The 19806-nt window shown below is 51.5% G+C and overlaps 1 protein-coding gene across 8 annotated transcripts in view; it reads right to left on the bottom strand.

Moving 5' to 3' along the window:
* The window catches only part of hmgcs1 (3-hydroxy-3-methylglutaryl-CoA synthase 1 (soluble)), a 62955-nt gene that overhangs the window by 20287 nt on the left and 22862 nt on the right, over positions 1-19806 (bottom strand). Inside the window, exons 1-2 of one of the 8 annotated variants that reach the window (XM_052019274.1) lie at positions 13082-13230; positions 12869-12988 (exon numbers count right to left, since the gene is read on the bottom strand). The exons of 2 other annotated variants lie outside the window; for them this stretch is intronic. In XM_052019274.1, coding sequence (XP_051875234.1) covers positions 12869-12951 — 83 coding nt within the window. In that variant the 5' untranslated portion in view covers positions 12952-12988; positions 13082-13230. Of the gene's footprint in view, positions 1-4685; positions 4751-4804; positions 4873-6411; positions 6435-7955; positions 8222-12868; positions 12989-13081; positions 13231-19806 lie in introns of those variants that run through there. 5 more of the 8 variants (XM_052019278.1, XM_052019272.1, XM_052019280.1 and 2 more) reach the window with 5 other exon arrangements.

Raw genomic sequence — 19806 nt, 5'->3', positions numbered from 1 at the left:
CCCACTGGCAAAGCTCTATCAGCTGAGCCATCGGGGCAGGAAGCTCCCGTGACGGGAGAGAACAGTCCCAGGACATGACCCATTAGTCACTGCAGTTCGCTTGCTCAATCCACGCAGTGCAACACATCAGCACTTGACCTTGGCACGAGAGTGCATTATCTGGGCATTTCATTATAAAGATGTGAGGGCACTTTGTCATGAAGAGGTGGTGGGCCAGTCCTGTCGAAGCAGGTGGAATATATAGAACATAGAAAAACTACAGCACAATTCAGGCCCTTTGGCGCACAAAGCTGTGCCAAACATGTCCCTACCCTAGAAATTACTAGGCTTACCCATAGGAAAGGGGAGACGCTCAGAGCCAGATACAGAGAGGGAGGGCGGGGAGAGGGAGGGGGGGGGTAGAGGGAGGGGGGGGGGTAGAGGGAGGGGGGGGTAGAGGGAGGGGGGGGTAGAGGGAGGGGGGGGTAGAGGGAGGGGGGGGTAGAGGGAGGGGGGGGTAGAGGGAGGGGGGGTAGAGGGAGGGGGGGTAGAGGGAGGGGGGGTAGAGGGAGGGGGGGGTAGAGGGAGGGGGGGTAGAGGGAGGGGGGGTAGAGGGAGGGGGGGTAGAGGGAGGGGGGTAGAGGGAGGGGGGTAGAGGGAGGGGGGTAGAGGGAGGGGGGGTAGAGGGAGGGGGGTAGAGGGAGGGGGGTAGAGGGAGGGGGGTAGAGGGAGGGGGGTAGAGGGAGGGGGGTAGAGGGAGGGGGTAGAGGGAGGGGGGGTAGAGGGAGGGGGGGTAGAGGGAGGGGGGGTAGAGGGAGGGGGGTAGAGGGAGGGGGGGTAGAGGGAGGGGGGGTAGAGGGAGGGGGGGGTAGAGGGAGGGGGGGTAGAGGGAGGGGGGGTAGAGGGAGGGGGGGTAGAGGGAGGGGGGGTAGAGGGAGGGGGGGGTAGAGGGAGGGGGGGGTAGAGGGAGGGGGGGTAGAGGGAGGGGGGGTAGAGGGAGGGGGGGTAGAGGGAGGGGGGGTAGAGGGAGGGGGGGGTAGAGGGAGGGGGGGTAGAGGGAGGGGGGTAGAGGGAGGGGGGTAGAGGGAGGGGGTAGAGGGAGGGGGTAGAGGGAGGGGGTAGAGGGAGGGGGTAGAGGGAGGGGGTAGAGGGAGGGGGTAGAGGGAGGGGGTAGAGGGAGGGGTAGAGGGAGGGGTAGAGGGAGGGGTAGAGGGAGGGGTAGAGGGAGGGGTTGAGGGTTGAGGGTTGAGGGAGGGGTTGAGGGAGGGGTAGAGGGAGGGGTAGAGGGAGGGGTTGAGGGAGGGGTTGAGGGAGGGGTTGAGGGAGGGGTTGAGGGAGGGGGTGAGGGAGGGGGTAGAGGGAGGGGGTAGAGGGAGGGGTAGAGGGAGGGGGTAGAGGGAGGGGGTAGAGGGAGGGGGTAGAGGGAGGGGGTAGAGGGAGGGGGTAGAGGGAGGGGGTAGAGGGAGGGGGTAGAGGGAGGGGGTAGAGGGAGGGGGTAGAGGGAGGGGGTAGAGGGAGGGGGGTAGAGGGAGGGGGGAGAGGGAGGGGGGAGAGGGAGGGGGGAGAGGGAGGGGGGAGAGGGAGGGGGGGAGAGGGAGGGGGGAGAGGGAGGGGGGAGAGGGAGGGGGGAGAGGGAGGGGGGAGCGGGAGGAGGAGGAGAGGGAGGGGGGAGAGGGAGGGGGGAGAGGGAGGGGGAGAGGGGGAGGGGGGGAGGGGGAGGGGGGAGGGGGGGAGGGGGAGGGGGAGGGGGAGGGGGAGGGGGGAGGGGGAGGGGGGAGGGGGAGGGGGAGGGGGGAGGGGGAGGGGGAGGGGGAGGGGGGAGGGGGAGGGGGAGGGGGAGGGGGAGGGGGGAGGGGGAGGGGGGAGAGGGAGGGGGAGAGGAAGGGGGAGAGGAAGGGGGGAGGGGGGAGTGGGGGGGAGGGGAGGGGGAGGGGGGAGAAGTGGAAGAGGAGGGAGGAAGGGGGGGGGAGAGGGGGGGGAGAGGGGGGCAGAGGGGGGGGAGAGGGGGGGAGGGGGGGGAGAGGGGGGGGGAGGGGGGAGAGGGGGGGAGAGGGGGGGAAGAGGGGGGGGGGGAGAGGGGGGGGGAGAGGGGGGGGAGGGGGGGAGAGAGGGACACACAGAGCCAGATACAGAGAGAGAGCCAGAGATACAGAGAGAGAGACAGAGAGAGAGATGCTCAGAGCCAGAGAGAGAGAGACAGAGAGAGAGAGCCAGAGAGAGAGCCAGAGAGAGCGAGAGCGAGAGCAACTCAGAGCCAGATACAGAGAGAGAGAGAGACAGAGACACTGAGAGAGAGAGAGAGACACTGAGAGAGAGAGAGAGACACTGAGAGAGAGATGCTCAGAGCCAGAGAGAGAGAGAGAGAGAGAGAGAGAGAGACACACACACACACTCAGGGGGAGGGAGAGGGGGGAGGGAGAGGGGGGGGAGAGACACTCAGAGCCAGAGAGAGAGAGAGAGAGAGAGAGAGCCAGATACAGAGAGAGAGACAGAGACACTGAGAGAGAGATGCTCAGAGCCAGAGAGAGAGAGAGAGAGAGAGAGAGAGACACACACACACTCAGGGAGGGGGAGGGGGAGGGAGAGAGAGGGGGAGAGGGACACACTCAGAGCCAGAGAGAGAGAGAGAGAGAGAGAGCGCGAGAGAGAGAGACTCAGAGCCAGATACAGAGAGAGAGAGACAGAGAGACACTGAGAGAGAGATGCTCAGAGCCAGAGAGAGCGAGAGAGAGAGAGAGAGAGAGAGAGAGAGAGAGAGAGAGAGAGAGAGAGAGAGAGAGAGAGAGAGAGAGAGACACACACACACACACTCAGGGAGGGGGAGGGAGAGGGGGAGAGGGAGGGCAGAGGGGGGAAGAGGGGAGGGGAAGAGGGGGGGGGAAGAGGGGGGGGGAAGAGGGGGGGGGAAGAGGGGGGGGGAAGAGGGGGGGGAAGAGGGGGGGAAGAGGGGGGGAAGAGGGGGGGAAGAGGGGGGGGGAAGAGGGGGGGGGAAGAGGGGGGGGGAAGAGGGGGGGGGAAGAGGGGGGGGGAAGAGGGGGGGGGAAGAGGGGGGGGAAGAGGGGGGGGGAAGAGGGGGGGGGAAGAGGGGGGGGGAAGAGGGGGGGGGAAGAGGGGGGGGGAAGAGGGGGGGGGAAGAGGGGGGGGGAAGAGGGGGGGGGAAGAGGGGGGGGGAAGAGGGGGGGGGAAGAGGGGGGGGGAAGAGGGGGGGGGAAGAGGGGGGGGGAAGAGGGGGGGGGAAGAGGGGGGGGGAAGAGGGGGGGGAAGAGGGGGGGGAAGAGGGGGGGGAAGAGGGGGGGGAAGAGGGGGGGGAAGAGGGGGGGGAAGAGGGGGGGGAAGAGGGGGGGGAAGAGGGGGGGAGGAGGGGGGGGAGGGGGGGGGAAGAGGGGGGGGAAGAGGGGGGGGGAAGAGGGGGGGGGAAGAGGGGGGGGGAAGAGGGGGGGGGAAGAGGGGGGGGAAGAGGGGGGGGAAGAGGGGGGGAAGAGGGGGGGGAAGAGGGGGGGGAGAGGGGGGGGGAGAGACACACTCAGAGCCAGAGAGAGAGAGAGAGACTCAGAGCCAGATACAGAGAGATACAGAGAGAGAGACAGAGAGACACTGAGAGAGAGACACACACAGAGAGAGATGCTCAGAGCCAGAGCGAGAGAGAGAGAGAGAGAGAGAGAGAGAGAGACACACACACACTCAGGGAGGGGGAGGGGGAGGGAGAGAGAGGGGGAGAGGGACACACTCAGAGCCAGAGAGAGAGAGAGAGAGAGAGAGAGAGAGAGAGAGAGAGACAGACAGACAGACAGACAGACAGACAGACACAGACACTCAGAGCCAGATACAGAGAGCGAGAGGGAGAGAGACACACACACACTCAGAGCCAGAAACAGAGAGAGAGAGAGAGAGAGAGATACAGAGAGGGAGAAAGAGCCAGAGAGAGAGAGAGATGCTCAGAGCCAGAGAGAGAGAGAGAGAGAGAGAGAGAGGAGAGACACACACACACTCAGGGAGGGGGAGAGGGAGGGAGAGGGACACACTCAGAGCCAGAGACAGAGAGAGAGATGCTCAGAGCCAGATACAGAGAGAGAGAGAGAGAGAGAGAGAGAGAGAGAGAGAGACACACACACACACACTCACTCAGGGAGGGGGAGAGGGATGGAGGGAGGGAGAGGGAGAGGGACACACTCAGAGCCAGATAGAGGGAGAGAGAGAGAGAGAGACACACACACAGAGCCAGATACAGAGAGAGAGAGAGAGAGAGAGAGAGAGAGAGAGAGAGAGAGAGAGACACACACACACACTCAGGGAGGGGGAGAGGGAGGGAGAGGGACACACTCAGAGCCAGATACAGAGAGAGAGAGAGAGAGAGAGAGAGAGAGAGATAGAGAGAGAGAGACACTCAGAGGCAGATAGAGAGAGCAATGCTCAGAGCCAGAGAGAGACCAAAGGCCATACAACAGGAATGCAGGGCAGCAGGATACTGTGTAGAATACACTCCTATCAATCCCTGACTCACTGCACCACAACTCTGAAGCATGCATTTCCTTTGTGTCGCTGCAAATTCAGTTCTTCCCCAGAATCTCTGTGATACGCAGGAAAGAATTCCACACTCCGCAGCAATGAGTACAACATTCAGAGCAAGCGCTTGACTGCATCCTGACAATTTAGCAAACCATTCCAAACTGTAAACAGACCGCGATGCATTCTCAGCCACAAGTTACCAGAGGGTTGTTTCTGTATCGGAGGTTGCTGAACGAGCAGTTTCAGCACACACTGCCTCCTCCCCCAACCACACACACACACACACACACACACACACACACACACACACACACAGTACCTGCAGCGTGTGGGAACCCTGGGGCACTCCACAACATCAATGCGCAGGGCAGTAGCCACCCTGGGGCAGGCAGGGACCCGCCCACGGTGTGCTGACTCAGCCTCGGCCTATCAGCTGCCACCCTGCGGTGATGCAGTGGGATCAGCAGTGACAGCTCATCGTCGGGGGGATGTGGATGGGACTGCAGATAACGCAGGGCTCCGTGGGGAGGGGCACAGAGGGGCTAGAGCAAGGAGGGGTGCAGTGAGTGGAGAGCCAGGAGGGAGGGGGTGGGGAGAGAGAGCCAGGGGGAGGGTGAAAGGTGAGAAGGGTGAGGGGTGTGGGTTGGAGGGGCGAGAGAGAGGTGGGGGGTTGTGGGTGAGGTGACAGAGGTGAGGGGTGAGGTGACAGTGTGGGTGAGGGGTGTGGGTGGGGTGAGAGAGGCAAAGGGTGAGGGGTGTGGGTGCGGGAGCGGTGTGACAGAGCCGGGGGGAGGGTGAGGAAGCTGGGAAGGGGGGGGGGGGGGTTGGGGTTGGAGGGGAAGGGGGTGAAGACAGAGCCAGGAGCGGCAGTGGGGGGTGTGGGGAGAGCGAGGAGGAATGGAGGGGTGGGATAGTCAAGAGGGCATAGAGCCGGGGGGGAGGGAGTTGGGGGTCTGGGAGAGCACAAGCAGGGGTGACCGGAAGGAGTGAGGGGAGGGAATATGTTGTCCAGGGGAACAATCCCCATTCCTTCCCAACTCCCCATAGCAAACCTGAGGAAATGCAAGTAAATCCTACATCCGAAGTTATAAAGTAAATTCACAAGCCCTGGAAACAGTCAACACAAATTACCCATTACCTTTGTTTGAAACCCTACTTAGCTCAATCCCTCACCTGTATGTCCTCTTACACTGATGCTTAAAACATCCTAGACCATATCCTGAGCCCTCTCCCCTCCCAGATCTCTTCCATTTGTATCCAGGATAGAGCCACTGCTGTGGTTTCTGTTGCTACTTGTGCGGGGGTGATAGTTCTCTCGGAAGAGCTCGCTGTTGTATCAGTGCCTGCCTCAGGATGGCTCCCTTTGCTACAGGGAGTTACACACACTTTGTTTGTGGAGTTGGGCAGGTCAGTCTGCATCAGGAAAGGCTGGTTAACAGAAGCCCAGTGCGTTTCCCCCTCACCTCTGCCTCTGACCATCAGTGAGATGAGATCAGACTGACCCCCGGTCTATCGCACCCCCCCCCGTCCCCCCCACCTCCTTCTAAGAGAGCCATTTACCACACTCACACAAGCAGCAACAGATACAGTCCACTGACCTACACTGTCTTCCAGTTAACAGTACATCAATTTTTCTCAGCCGAAATAATCTTCCCCTATTCCATTCCTGTCTCTAATTGCCTCCAGCCCTACACCCTCCAAGATAGGTTTTCCCCACAAGTGTGATCCAAGTTTTTTCTCCACCAATACAAACCATGTTTTCAGCTGCTGTCCCCAAGCTACGCAAATCCTACCCTAAATCTCTCTACCTCTCTCCCTGACAGAGCTTAAAAAACTTTTTTAATACTTTAAAAAATTTACAGCATGGTAACAGGCCCTTCTGGCCCCACAAGCCTGTGCCACCCATATAAACCCATGTTAACCTACCTGTACGTCTTTGGAATGTGGGAGGAAACCCGAGCACCTGGAGGAAACCCACACAGACACAGGGAAAACGTACAAACTCCTTACAGACAGAGACAGGAGTTGGAACTCCGATCGCTGGTGCTGTAATAACATCGTGCTAACTGCTACGTTACCTTGTCGCCCTAGTCATAGTTAGTCATCTGGCTCAGTGTAAACTGTTGATCGATAACTACCTTCTGAAGCAGCTTGGGATGTTTTTACTGTTATGGGGATTATATAAATGCAGTTGCATATAGAGCCAAGAGTTCGGGCACAAAGATAGAGTGAGAGTGATATAGCACAGAAACAGGCCCTTCTGCCCACCGAGTCCATGCTGACCAACCACCCATTTGCACTAATCCTACACTGATCCCACTTTACTCTCCCTACATTCCCATCAACTGTCCCCAGATTCTACCCCTCACCTACACACTAGGGGCAATTTACAGCAATCAATTAACCTACCAACCTGCACGTCTTTGGGATGTGGGAGGAAACCAGAGCACCCAGAGGAAACCCTCGCGGTCACAGGGAGAACGTACAAACTCCACGCAGACAGCAGTGGTCAGAATTGAACCTGGGTCACTGGCTCTGTGAGGCAGCAGCTCTACTCACTACACCACTGTGCCTCCTATATGCCACCCAGATCTTTGGTGAGACATACTGTATTGAGAGAGTATGTCACCAAAGCACATGGGATCCTGTGATTCTTAAACAGAGGTATTGAGCATAGAAGGAGTGAAACTTTCTGAGCCTTTTATGTAAAATCTCTGGCCAGGTCAGAACTAGAATACAGGGGTTGCCTGGGTTACAAATGACCTGACTTAGGAAATCTTACTTTACGCAAATTCTCCTATATATTTTTAAAGGATTTTTCAAGCTAGTAATACGTAATAATAAAATGGTTTATGGTATTCATTAATGGCTGGTACAGTACATATTCCATTAGTTTGATTATGGGTAGTGTTAGGGTGAATAGTCAATGAAATTATAGCCAGTGTATGTAGAACGATGATATGATGTCCCAAATATAGTCACCCAAGATACTGAAGAAAACTTGGTTGTCCAGTTAGACAAAGTGAGATCTCAAAATAGCAATGTAATACATTAAGTGAGCTAAGAACAAAATGCTGGAGGAACTCAGCGGGTTGAGCTGCATTTGGGGAGGCAGAAGGGTGGTTGACGTTTCCCTGGATGAGAACCCATTGTTTAAATGATGCTGGTTGTGGGATAACTACTGACCAGAACACCAGCGAGATCTCACTGCTCTTCAAAAGTCACAGGAGTTTACATCCACGTTACCTGAAAGATAGCAGCACTGATGGGTGTACCATTGTCTCAGTACCCTGTGTGTTCCAATCCTACTCCAGAGATTTCAGCACATATTTCACCTCAGTCTGCCTGACTGTGCTGAAATCTCTGGAGTAGGATTGGAACCCACAACCTGACTCAGGCAAGAGCACAGCCCACTGGGGCACAGACGAAGCACACACGCATGCGAGTTCCCCCTTTATTACAAAACCTACCTCTTCAGGGCTGGGAACTTAACAGCAACTGTCGCTTGTAGGAAAGTTGTGGAAGCAACACGTCCACAGCGAGTGCCATAGCTTTGCCCAACACAGGCACTGTCGGAACACACGAAGCGACCAAGTCTGACGATGGCACGAAACATGATGGGCGAGTTATGTATGTGTGTGAGAGAGCAGGGGAAGCTATCCCAGGACTCTAAACACCCAGTGTTACAGCCTGCATTTATACGGCTACCAAGGACTCTCCCTCTCGGTACATGTTGTGCACATTAGTATCAAAGGTCAACAGACGTCATCCAACAAAGCAATTACAGCAACAAATGAATCATTCACCCAAGGGGTTGGCAGGCTGAACTCCAAACAGTGCAATTCTAACCTTTCCCCTACTTTCACCAAATTATTCACAACAACTTAAATCTACCAAGGCACTCAGTTTCTACTTGCTTTGTCTGTTCACCCTCTGCTGCTCCCCACTACCCCCAGTTCCTTTGACCATCTCTGAACACCCATAAATGCTCACATAAACACTAATTCGATCAATAAACTAGACAGCTTTACGACCTTAAAGCAGTTTCTCCAGCATGTTCCTACATCTCTTCCAGTTAATCTTCTTGTCACCATCTAGACCCTACAATCACTGGCATCAATCTCTTTCTATCTAGTCTGGTTTATTTCTTTTGCAACCTTAACACTTTCTATTAAATTAATTTCTTTTGCCCTTAATCGCCGCCACCTTTGTAAAATGTTTTGGAATGTAGGAATTGTTCTAAAGCCCTTGTTGGAATGGAACCTCATCCAAGGTGACAGCATCACAACTGACACTTGTATGGCACCGTAAATGCAAAACATCCCAGAGAGCTTCACGGTCGCCTGATCAGAATCGGACACCAGAAGTTGGTAGGATGGAGGAACAAGGATAGAAAGGGAAGAGTTAGGGAGGTGGTGAGCTAGGAGGTAGGGAATTTAAGTGCTTAGGGTCTGGGCAGCTGAAGACACCATACGGAGTGTTGGGGCAATGAAGATCACAGGCACACTTTCACCCTCTATACCAACGATCAAACCATTTTAATACCGTGCTTACTCCACCAGCTTCAACACTCAGTAGTTATGTCATCGATATAACTCTGGTTGCCAAGAACACAGTGGTAGGGAACAGCGGTCTTTGTACCTAAGCTTGTGATAGAGTCAAACAGCACAGAAACAGGCTCTTCAGCCCACCATGTCCACACTGACCATCTACACCAATCCCATTTACCAGCACTTGGTCCGCAGCCTTCTACATGCCGACTATTCAAGAACTTGTCTGGATACTTCTCAAAGGTTGTGAGAGTCGCTGCCTCCACCGCCCCCTCAGGCAGTGCGTTCCACATTCCAACTGCCCTCTGGGTGAATGAGTTCTTCCTCAAATCCATGTAACTTCACAAGAACCAAGCTCAGCTATTGCACATCCATTTCTCATTGCTGCTGCATCAGAGGGCTTCAGCACTGCAATTCCTCCCCTCAAACCTGCTCCTTCTTTCAAGTGTTGCTTGAAAGCCAACCCTTCAAGTTTTTGATCATCTTTCCCAATATCCTTTACGTGACCCAATTGTTTGATCACATTTCCGTGGAAGATTTTCACAATGCAAGCTGCACTGGCTAGAGTATGGCTAATGGGGAACTCCAGAAATGGAAATGGGGAACTCTGGAATTGGAACTGAAATCCGGAGTAGCAGTATCAAACACGGGCAACAAACCAGCGTTCATCCCCCTCAGTGACCTGTGGCCGGGGACACAGGCTGAGGGTAAAAATCGGGCTCTCAGATCAACGCCGTGGTGCGGCTGATGGAGCCGCAGCCTCACCGTTCCAGTAGGCTGGGTTCGATCCTGATCTCAGCTCCTGTCTCTGTGGAGTGTGCGTGTCCTCCCTACGAACACATGGGCTTCCTCCAATATCGCAAAGATGTGCAGGAGGAAAGTGCCCCCAGGTGTGTAGGTGAGTGGTAGAATCTGGGAGAATGACGTGGGGAGAAAATAGGATTAATGTAGGTGGTTGAGGGTTGGCACAGGCTTGGTGGGCCGAAGGGCTGTTTCCATGCTGTCTCTCTCTCTGACTCTACATAACAGAATCACTTCCCTCCATTGCAGTGTCCCACCCAAGTGTCAGGTTTGTGAACTCCCAAAACATAGGTACAGACAGATATTCCCCAGGAAATAACAAACTCAGAAGGAATTTGCGAGATCAGACGCGTGACAAGTAGCAGCAGGTTTGGGACAACCTCTTGGTCTGTTAGAATATAGCCCCGGAGAAGGAAGGTAGCTAAATCATTGGAACATTACGTTGCAGTTCTACAAGTCGTTGGTGAGGCCACACTTGGAATACTGTGTACAGTTGTGGTCACCCTGTTGTAGGAAATACGGGGTTAAACTGGAAAGAGTGCAGAGAAGATTTACAAGATTTGCCAGGACTTGAGGGCCTGAGTTATAGGGAGAGGTTGGTCAGGCTGGGTCTTTATCCCTTGGAATGTAGGAGAATGAAGGGCGACCTTACAGAAATGTTTAAAATTACGAGGCATAGATAGGTGGACAGTAACAGTCTTTTCCCCAGGGGACTCCAAAACTAGGGGGCAGATTTAAGGTGAGAGAGGAAAGATTTAGAAGGGACCCATGGAGCAACTCAGAGGGTGGTGAGTATATGGAATGAGCTGCCAGAGGAAGTGGTTAAGGCAGGTACAATAGGTTCATTGAAGCAGCACTTGGATAGGTACATGGGTAGGAAAGGTTTAGAGGGATATGGGCTGAACACAGGAAATTGGGACTAGCTGGGTGGGCACCGTGGTCATCATGGACTGGTTGGGCTGAAGGGCCTGTATCCGTGCTATATTGCTCTATGACTCCATCAGCTAAGCCACACGACACCAGCTGCAAACTGCAACACATACAGATCATTTCATCACATCAGTGCATTGAGGTAGCACAAGTCAAAAAAATAACAGAATGTGGAATAAAGTGTTACAGTTACAGAGAAAGTGCAGTGAAGGCAGACAATAAGGTGCAAGGCCATAATGAGGTAGATTGGGAGGTTAAGAGTGCATCTTCTTGTACTAGGGGACCATTCAATAGTCTTATAACAGCGGGATAGAAGCTGTCCTTGAGCCTTCTGCCCGATGGGAGGGGGAGAAGAGAGAATGTCCGGGGTGGGTGGGGTCTTTGACTATGTTGGCTGTTTTACCGAGGCAGCGAGAAGTGTAGACAGAGTCTGTGTGGAGGGGAGGTGATGTGCTGAGCTGTGTCCACAAATCTGTAGTTTCATGCAGTCACAGACAGAGCAAAAAAGTATATGGAACGAGTTGCCAGAGAAGGTGGTGGAGGCAGGTACAATTACAATGTTTAGAAGACCTTTGGACAGGTACATGGATAGGAAAGGTTTGGAGGGATATGGACCAAATGCAGGCAAATGAGACTGGCTCAGGTAGGCAGGACGAGTTGGGCCGAAGGGCCTGTTTGCGTGTTGTATAACTCTATGCACTTGCATTGGATGTAGATCAGGGAATGTTTACTGGACTTGTGGAATGAAAGGGTTTTCTTAAGAGGAATGGTTGAGCATAAACACTGGAGTTTAGAAGAATGAAAGGTGATTGTATAGAAACATAAAGGATACTGATGGGGCTAGACAGGATGGATGGCAAGGATGGTTCCTTTCATAGGGGAGTCCAGAAACGGGGAATAGTTTCAGAATTAAAGATCACCCATTTTAGACAGAGATGAGGAACTTCTTCCCTGAAGGTCATGAATCTTTGGAATATTCTACACAAGATAGCTGTAAAGGCAGAGTCATTAACTAGATTCAAGGTTTTTGGGAAGTCAAGGGTTGCAGGGAACAGATTCCAGGCACCATGTGGCCAACTTCTGCTTATGTTATTAATCACATAACTCTACTGACTGTAGCGGCTCTCACAAGGAGAGGTTTAGTCATTATGAACATGCAAATGTTGAGCTTGGTGCTTCAAACCTGCTCTGTAATTTAGTAAGATCATAACTGATCAAACTGTAACCTTGACAACACATTTTATCCACGGTAAACTCTTACCCCACTTGCCCATCAAGAATCTACCTTTCTCTGCCATAAAAATATTTTATCTCCATCATCCTATGAGGAAGAGAGCTCTAAAGGCTATGGGTAAGGTGCTAGTCAATGGGATTTATATAAATGGGTACTCGATGGTTAGCACAGACATTGTGGGCTGAAAAGCCTGTTTCTGTTCTCTATGACTCTCTGACTCAAAGGCCCTCAAAGAAAAAAAACTGTTTACCTTATCTCTGTCTGGGAGACCTCTTACCCTTAAACAGTAACCCTTAGTTCTAGATTGTCCCACAAGAAGAAACATCCACTCTGTGGAGACCCCTTCAGGAGCTTGCATGTTTCAATCAAAGTCCCAATCTCTCCTATCTTTCCTCACAACAAGTTGCCCATTCCAAGTAATAGTCCGGTAAACCTTCTCTCAAATGCTCCCAACACATCATTCCTTAAATATGGAAAGCAATACCATACACTGTACTCCAAATGTGGTCTCACCAATGCCCTATGTGACTGAGGCACAATCTCTCTACTTTTGTACTCAGTGACATTCTGCTAGCTTTCTTAGTTACTTGCTGTACCCACGTACCAGCCTTCTGTGAATCATGTACTGGGCTTAGCAAGCTTGCCAAATCACATGGTCCTACCCTATTCCCAGTGGGTAGTAACATTTGGAATTATCCTTTTCACAAATTTCTACTTCACTTGGTAAGCGACGATAGGTTCAGATTCCGACACTATCCCAGGTGTAGCATTCCACATCCCAAAACCCTCCACTGGAGCACTTTCCCTCAATTCCTGCCCACCAATGACTTAGTCACCATGTCGTGCAAATAATTTTATCCATATTAACCTCAAGACTCCTCCGAGTGGCAAGTGTTGCACCTCAACCTTTCTTGGTCCTCCTGAAACGTTCAACATATCTTCCACATTCATCTCGCACAGATCAGAGCTCCCGTTTGATACAGTGAGTCTGTAAGTTGGTCAAACGTGGAAAGATCTCATTAAGAGACTTCAAAACGGTAAAAAGAATACAGTCTTTGGTAAGAAAGATTACAAGCCTTACGTCTGATGTTCTGCTAAGTGACGTCTATCTAGAGGCACAAGAGACTGCAGATACTGGAAGCAGGAGCATTAAAACAAACCGCTGGAGGAACTCAGTGGGTCAGGCAGCATCGGAAACAAATGGAAGGAATTGTCGAGGTTTCACGTCAGAACCTTGCATCAGGACAAAGTGGAGAGGATAAATAAACAGTACAAAGAGGAGAGGAGGAGCGGTGAGACAGAGACCAGAGGTGAGTGGTGGACTGGGGGAGAGGCTTTTGAATGATGACGGGCAGATCGAGCGAGATAGGGAAGGGGGAAGGTGGAGTCGGGAGACACGAGAGATGGAAGAAGACAAAAAAAAAGAGGGGAATGGAGCCAGGAGGGGGATGGGGAGGGTGAAGGTTGATCCACGTTGTCCACTTCTCTCCACAGATGCTGCTGACCTGCTGAGTTCCCCCAGCAGTTTGTTTTTTGCTCTACTAGAGGAGCTGGAACGCCTGGAGTTCAAACAGGCAGACCGTAAGCCACAGATGTTTGTGCACCTGATCACTGTGCAGCAACTCTCTGGCGAGACAAGGCACTTCCAGCTCACTGTGTTGCTGGAAGTGCCTTGTCTAACATTGGAAGGAAAGAGTGGCTGGCTTCAGCTGTCTGGTAAAACCAGCAAGGGGGAGAGAAATGTTTCTCCTACAGGGTGCACAGTTATAATCTGGAATACGCTGCAAATGGGTTAGAACATAGAACAATACAGCACAGGAACAGCCATTCATCCCACCATGTCTGCACTGACCATGACATCAACCTGAACTATTCCCATCTGCCTGCACATTAGATCTTTATTAGTCACATGTACATCGAAACACACAGTGAAATGCATCTTTTTGCGTAGTGTTCTGGGGGCAGCCCGCAAGTGTCGCCGCACTTCCGGCGCCAACAACGCATGCCCACAACTTCATAACCTGTAAGTCTTTGGAACGTGGGAGGAAACCGGAGCACCTGGAAGCCCAAGCAGTCATGGGGAGAATGTACAAACTCCTTACAGACAGCAGCTGGAATTGAACCTGGGTCACTGGCACTGTAATAGCATTATGCTAACCGCTACACTATCCCTCCATTCCCTGCTTGTCTAGATGCACCTTAAACACCTCTAGTATCTGCCTCCACCACCTGCCCTAGCAGCTCGTTCCAGGCACCCATCACTCTCCGTGGGAAAAGAAACTCACCCTTTAAACTTTCCCCCTCTCGCCTTAAACCTATGGTCTCTGGTATTTGACATTTCCACTCTGGGAAAAAGACTATTCCCTATCCAAGCCTCTCATCATTTTATACACTCATATCAGGTGGCCCTGCTGGAGGAGTTTTGTGAGGAGTGGGGTGGAACATGGGACTAGCCTGTTATTCAGCCTCTCAAGTACGTTCCACTATTCAATTAGACCTCTTCCCCCACACTAACCTCTGAAACCCAACAAAATTTAAATTTGGCACTGAAATTTTCAACTAACCTCCCCCCCCACCCTGGTCTTTGTGGGGTGGAGGGAAGGGGTCAGAGTTCGAGATTTCCACCATCTGAAAAAGTGCTTCCCACCTCCGAATGGATTATATGAGGACTTTAATGTTAGGCCCTCCTGTCCTGGACACTTTTACCAGAGGGAATGGTTCTCTGCTCTTTCTACATTTTAATCATGGGCTGGGGTACATGGCAGAGCAATGGATACTGCTCTCTACATCTGCTCTGCTATTTATGGTGGGCACTGATTGTTTGAAATAGGAAATTGTTCTGTTCCTTTTCAGTAACACTCTTCACTGTCACATATACTAAATCCACAGAAAGAAAGTCTCACACTACTTCCAATCACCCACTTTCCTCTCATCACTCATGCACTTCCCTCAGTATTTACCCAGCTTATCAATGGATAAACAGTACAAAGTTTGTAAAAAAAAACAGATCTGTCCACACAAAGCTATTTACTTTGACCATAACCCACTTATAGTGACCTCAAAGCACGCACTGTGAAATGTAGGTGAAAGGGCTGGCTGGAGGTTGTTTGGGCAATACTACATTATAACAACATAACATCTGTACCACGTCCAGAAACACTGCAAGGCACTTTTACGAAGATTAAGATTGGACAAGTCTTGATGTCAGAGAGAGAAGATGTCATAACCATCTGCCTCTTCCCATGGGGTATTTAAAGATACCACTGGCAGGCGACGCAGGGAGCTCTCCAGTGACCTAGCTGATATTTCTGCCTCAAGTAAAAACACCATATGAAAGACGTGCACTTGTGTCATGCTTTTCACACCCAAAGCACTATACTACAGGAATGATATTCCTGCTGGATGTGGGATAAGGAGCATGCAGAGTACTGCAAGGAACTTCTTCAAAGCACAAGCCATTGGATTTTATTTCCTTTTTATCCACGTGATAGTACACGGGGCCTTGGTTTAATATCTTATTGCAAAGGTGTACCTCTGGCACCACAGCATCCTCAAAGGAACTTTGGCCCACGATGTCTGTGCCAAATTAAACTAAATCTCTCTGGCTGCACATGATCTACAAATTGGTAAACTGGTCTATTACTGTCACATGTACTGAAAAACCTGTCTTACATACTGTCCATACAGATCAATGCATTAAAGTAGTACAAGGGAAAACAATAACAGAACACAGAATAAAGTGTTCCAGTGACAGAGAAAGTGCAGTTGCCCCTCTATTGCCTGCATATTCATGTGTCTATCTAAAAGCCTCTTAAACACCACTATTGTATCTGCTTCCACCACCACCACCCCTGGCAGCCCGTTCCAGGCACCCACCGCTCTCTGTGTAAAAACTTGTCCCTCTCATTTTAAATGCACGTCCTCTAGTATTTGACATTTCTAACACCACCCCTCTTCCACAGATGCTGCTGGGCCCACTGAGCTCCTCCAGCAGATTGTTTGATGCTCCAGATTCCAGCATCTGCCATCTCCTGTGTGTCCCTAGATTGTCCTCAAATCACTGTGCTGGGACTTGAACTCTCAGGGGTCAGAGTGCCACCCACTGAACTAACTTCTCAGGTGGTCCCTCGGAATCGAGGGTGACTCCTTCCACTTGAGCTCCGTGGGTTCGGGGTGGTTGATGAGATCAACACAGGAATCGCAGACTCTGCCCCAAGTGGGACAGGTGGTGCCTTACAGGGCAGGCAGGTAGCACGAGGCAGTGTGCTCAAGTGTTCCTGCGTGCTCCCTACACGTGGCCTCGAGGCTCTCGATACCACTTTGAGTGGTCCTTCTCCACTCTGAGCGGCCTTGGGTCAGAGGATCCCAGGAGTCAGCGGGGATGTTGGATTTCAAGGAGGCTTTGAACCCATTCCTGGATCTTTTCCTCTGACAACCTGGTAATGTGTTGGGGTCAGTCATACAGCATGGAAAAAGGCCATTCAGCCCACCACACCCTTGCTAACCAGTGGGCACCTATCTGTATTAATCCCATCTCCCAGCACTTGGCCTGTGCTGGGAGATTCAAGTGCTCATCTAAACAACAATTTATGTTAAGCTTACGTTAACTTGTTTGTCCATGTCTTGTAATATAGCGTTGCTGCAAAAAGCTAATTTTCATGGCATTTATACCCTGTGCGTATATGCCTAAGAGAACAATAAACTTGAACTTGAGCTCTTAAATGCTATCAGTGACTCTGCTTCCACCACCCTCTTGGGCAGCATGTTCCAGGTACTCACCACTCTCTGGTCCCCCTCAGATCCCCTCTAAATCCCTTTACCTAAATCAATGTCCTCTAGTTTTATTCACCTCTAGTAAGGGATCTATACCGCTCATATTTTTGATCACATCAACTATGTCCCCTCCGCTCCAGAGAGAATAGACCTAGCTTGGAACGGAGTGCAAAACTGAGCTAACACAAAGGCAGCTGATGACTGTAGGAATCTTACTGTGACTGTTCCAGATGCCCACACAACAACCGTTACATTTCATCATAAGTGTTCAATCCTTCCCGCAGACATCCTTACAGTTATGCGCAGTGGTGGTAAAAACCCCAATAGAAAGCGGCAAATAATTAGTGGAGACACAGGAGATGGCAGATGCTGGAACCCGGAGCAACAAACAACCTGCTGGAGGAACTCAGCAGGTCGAGAAGCATCTGTGGGGGGAGAGGAATTGTTGACCATTTGGATTGAAACCCTGCATCAGGACAAATAATCAGTAGTTGTCTCTACCAATTATTAGCACTACGTTACAGAATCTCACCACTAGGAAGTGTAATTAAAGACCTAACTCTGTCTGAGGTCAGACCTCTTAACATTAAAAAATGATTACCACTCAGTGCTCTGTCTGAATTCGTCAGGAGTGTTTAAAACTTTTAAAAGAATGAGCTAGGAATATTTTACAGATAATCCCAGCTGTCGGTAAGAATATGGCACCCTCCAGGAGAAACAATAGGAAGTGTTAATGGATTTCCTAAGCACTTTAGCTGAGATTGCAAAAATTATTGACGGAAATTCTTGACGAGGTGGAAATGGAGAGGATGTTTTCTCACGAGAGAGTCTAGAGTGAGGGGTCTGCCTGAGGCAGAGATGATGTGAAATGAGAGCAGGCAACACTGGAAACACTCAGCAGGGCAGGCAACGTCTGTCGAAACAAACCAGAGTTAATACTTCTGGTCAAAGACTCTTTGTCATGTCTTTCACATGGAATGTTAACTGTTTCTCTTTACACAGAAGCTGCCTGAGCTGCTCACTATTTGCAGCATTTTCTATTTTTATTTCAGGTGTCCAGCCTCTGCGGTTTATTGATTTCCAAAGATGATGTGAATTTTTCTTTGAGGGTGGCGAGTCTTTGGAACTCCTTTCTTCAAAGGGTGGCAGAAGCAGAGACTTTGAATATTTCTTAGGCAGAAGTAGATAGCTTCCCGATAAGCCAGGGAGTGAAATGTTACCAGGGACAGGAGAGAATGCAGAGTTCAGATTAAAATCAGATCTGCTGTGAGATTAATTGGTGGGGCAGGCTTCAGGGGCCAGGTAGCCAACTCCCGCTCCTATTTTGTATGCATCCTTCAACAAACATCACCAAAACAGGTGCTCAGGTTAGCATCACGCTCTGGGATCTTCCTGTGCACTGAATGACTGCACCCGTTATCTCATTACAACAGTGACAATACTTTGAAAAGGATTTCAATGTCATAGGCAAGACAGAGGCACTGAGAGTTTAGGGGCAGCTCAGGAAGCAGGCTGAATGATAATGGAAAGGGAGATGCTCCCATGGGATGAATCCATTTCTGTCAGCGGGCAAGTCCAGTGCCAGGACCCACCAACACTCCCCTGGTGCAATGGGAGAAAGTGATCTGCCAGCATCAGGCAGCACGGGGCTGACACACCAGGAGGGTGGGGGCCAGGGCTCTCTGAACTACGCCAGCACACCCGCGACTAGGGTGGGGAAAAGGTGGTGATCAGCAAGCAGGGAGTAAGGGAGTAGCCCTGAATGGGGTGAACGGAGATAGTTGGGGGGGGGGGGTTGGAGGTGCAGGGCAGCCAGCAGCGGGAGAGCAGGCTGTGGTGGAGGGCAGAGGACAGAACAGGACGAGTGAAAGCTGAGAGATGGGGCGAGATGGATAGAGAGAATGAAAGAGTTGGGACAGGAACGGATCAGTTAACACGTTTGCCTCACAGCTCCGGTGACCTCAGGTGCTGACTGTGTGGAGTTTACACACTCTCCTTAAGATTGTGAGTTTCCCCAGAGTACTCTGGTTTTCGCCCACATCTCAGATGTGTTGGTTAGCTACTGTAAATTGTAGGTGGGTGGGCATGCGAGGGAGAATACGTAACAGGGAAATAAGTGGGAATGCGATTGTTCAGAAAGCTGACGTGGACTCAATGCCCTCCTCCTATGCCATAAGGAAAGAAATATGAGAACAAGGGGAGGTGGTGCTGAGAAGAGAATGTGGATAACATCCGATACAGTTGTGTGATCAGAACTGAGGGCGTGCCTGTGCAATAGGCCTATGCAGCAGAGTCTGGTCTTCAATCTTCCCGGCAACACAAGAGACTGCAGACGCTGGAATGCAGAACAACACACAAAGTGCTGGAGGAACTCAGCAGGTCAGGCAGCATCTGTGGAGGGAAATGGACATATGAGCAGACCAATGGACATTTTCCGGATGAAGGGTCTCAGCCCGAAACGTCGACTGTCCATTTCCCTCCGTAGATGCTGCCTGATCTGCTGAGTTCTCCAGCATTTTGTGTGTTGCTTCAATCATCCTGGACCTACATCACCAGATGAAGTCCTGGCTCTGCCAAGACTGTGTCCTAGTTGGTTTGCAGTGACCACATTGGGTTAAAGACATTCAAGTACAGATATCACCCACTCCTCAGTACCAGGGTAGAGGGATCATCTTCCACCCCAAGACACTGCTTCAGAGAAAGTAAAAATGCAACAGGCTTCTTCAGTTCACTTCTGGCTTATTTCACACCTCTTCCTCATAGGGTTACAGTCACTCATTGTAGGGACCCTACAAGGATGTCTTTGGACTGTTAAATTAAGCTCCAAAGTGCCTTGAACCCTAACCCTGGGAAGCAGAAACTTGTTCACTGACTATCACTGGGAAGGCATTTTCAGCACAACCAGGCTTCCCAGGACACTATTGGAAAGGACACAGTTACCTCCGGAATAAATGGTATCAAACTTCCATATTTCCTTATGACACAAGAGGACGTTGTTCAGCCCATCGACTCTATGCTGGCTCACAGAGCAAT

This window comes from Pristis pectinata, chromosome 7 (assembly GCF_009764475.1).
Source record: "Pristis pectinata isolate sPriPec2 chromosome 7, sPriPec2.1.pri, whole genome shotgun sequence".
Classification (NCBI taxonomy): Eukaryota; Metazoa; Chordata; class Chondrichthyes; order Rhinopristiformes; family Pristidae; genus Pristis; species Pristis pectinata.
The sequence above is the reverse complement of the archived record's forward strand: the minus strand, read 5'-3'. Positions and strand labels throughout refer to the sequence as shown.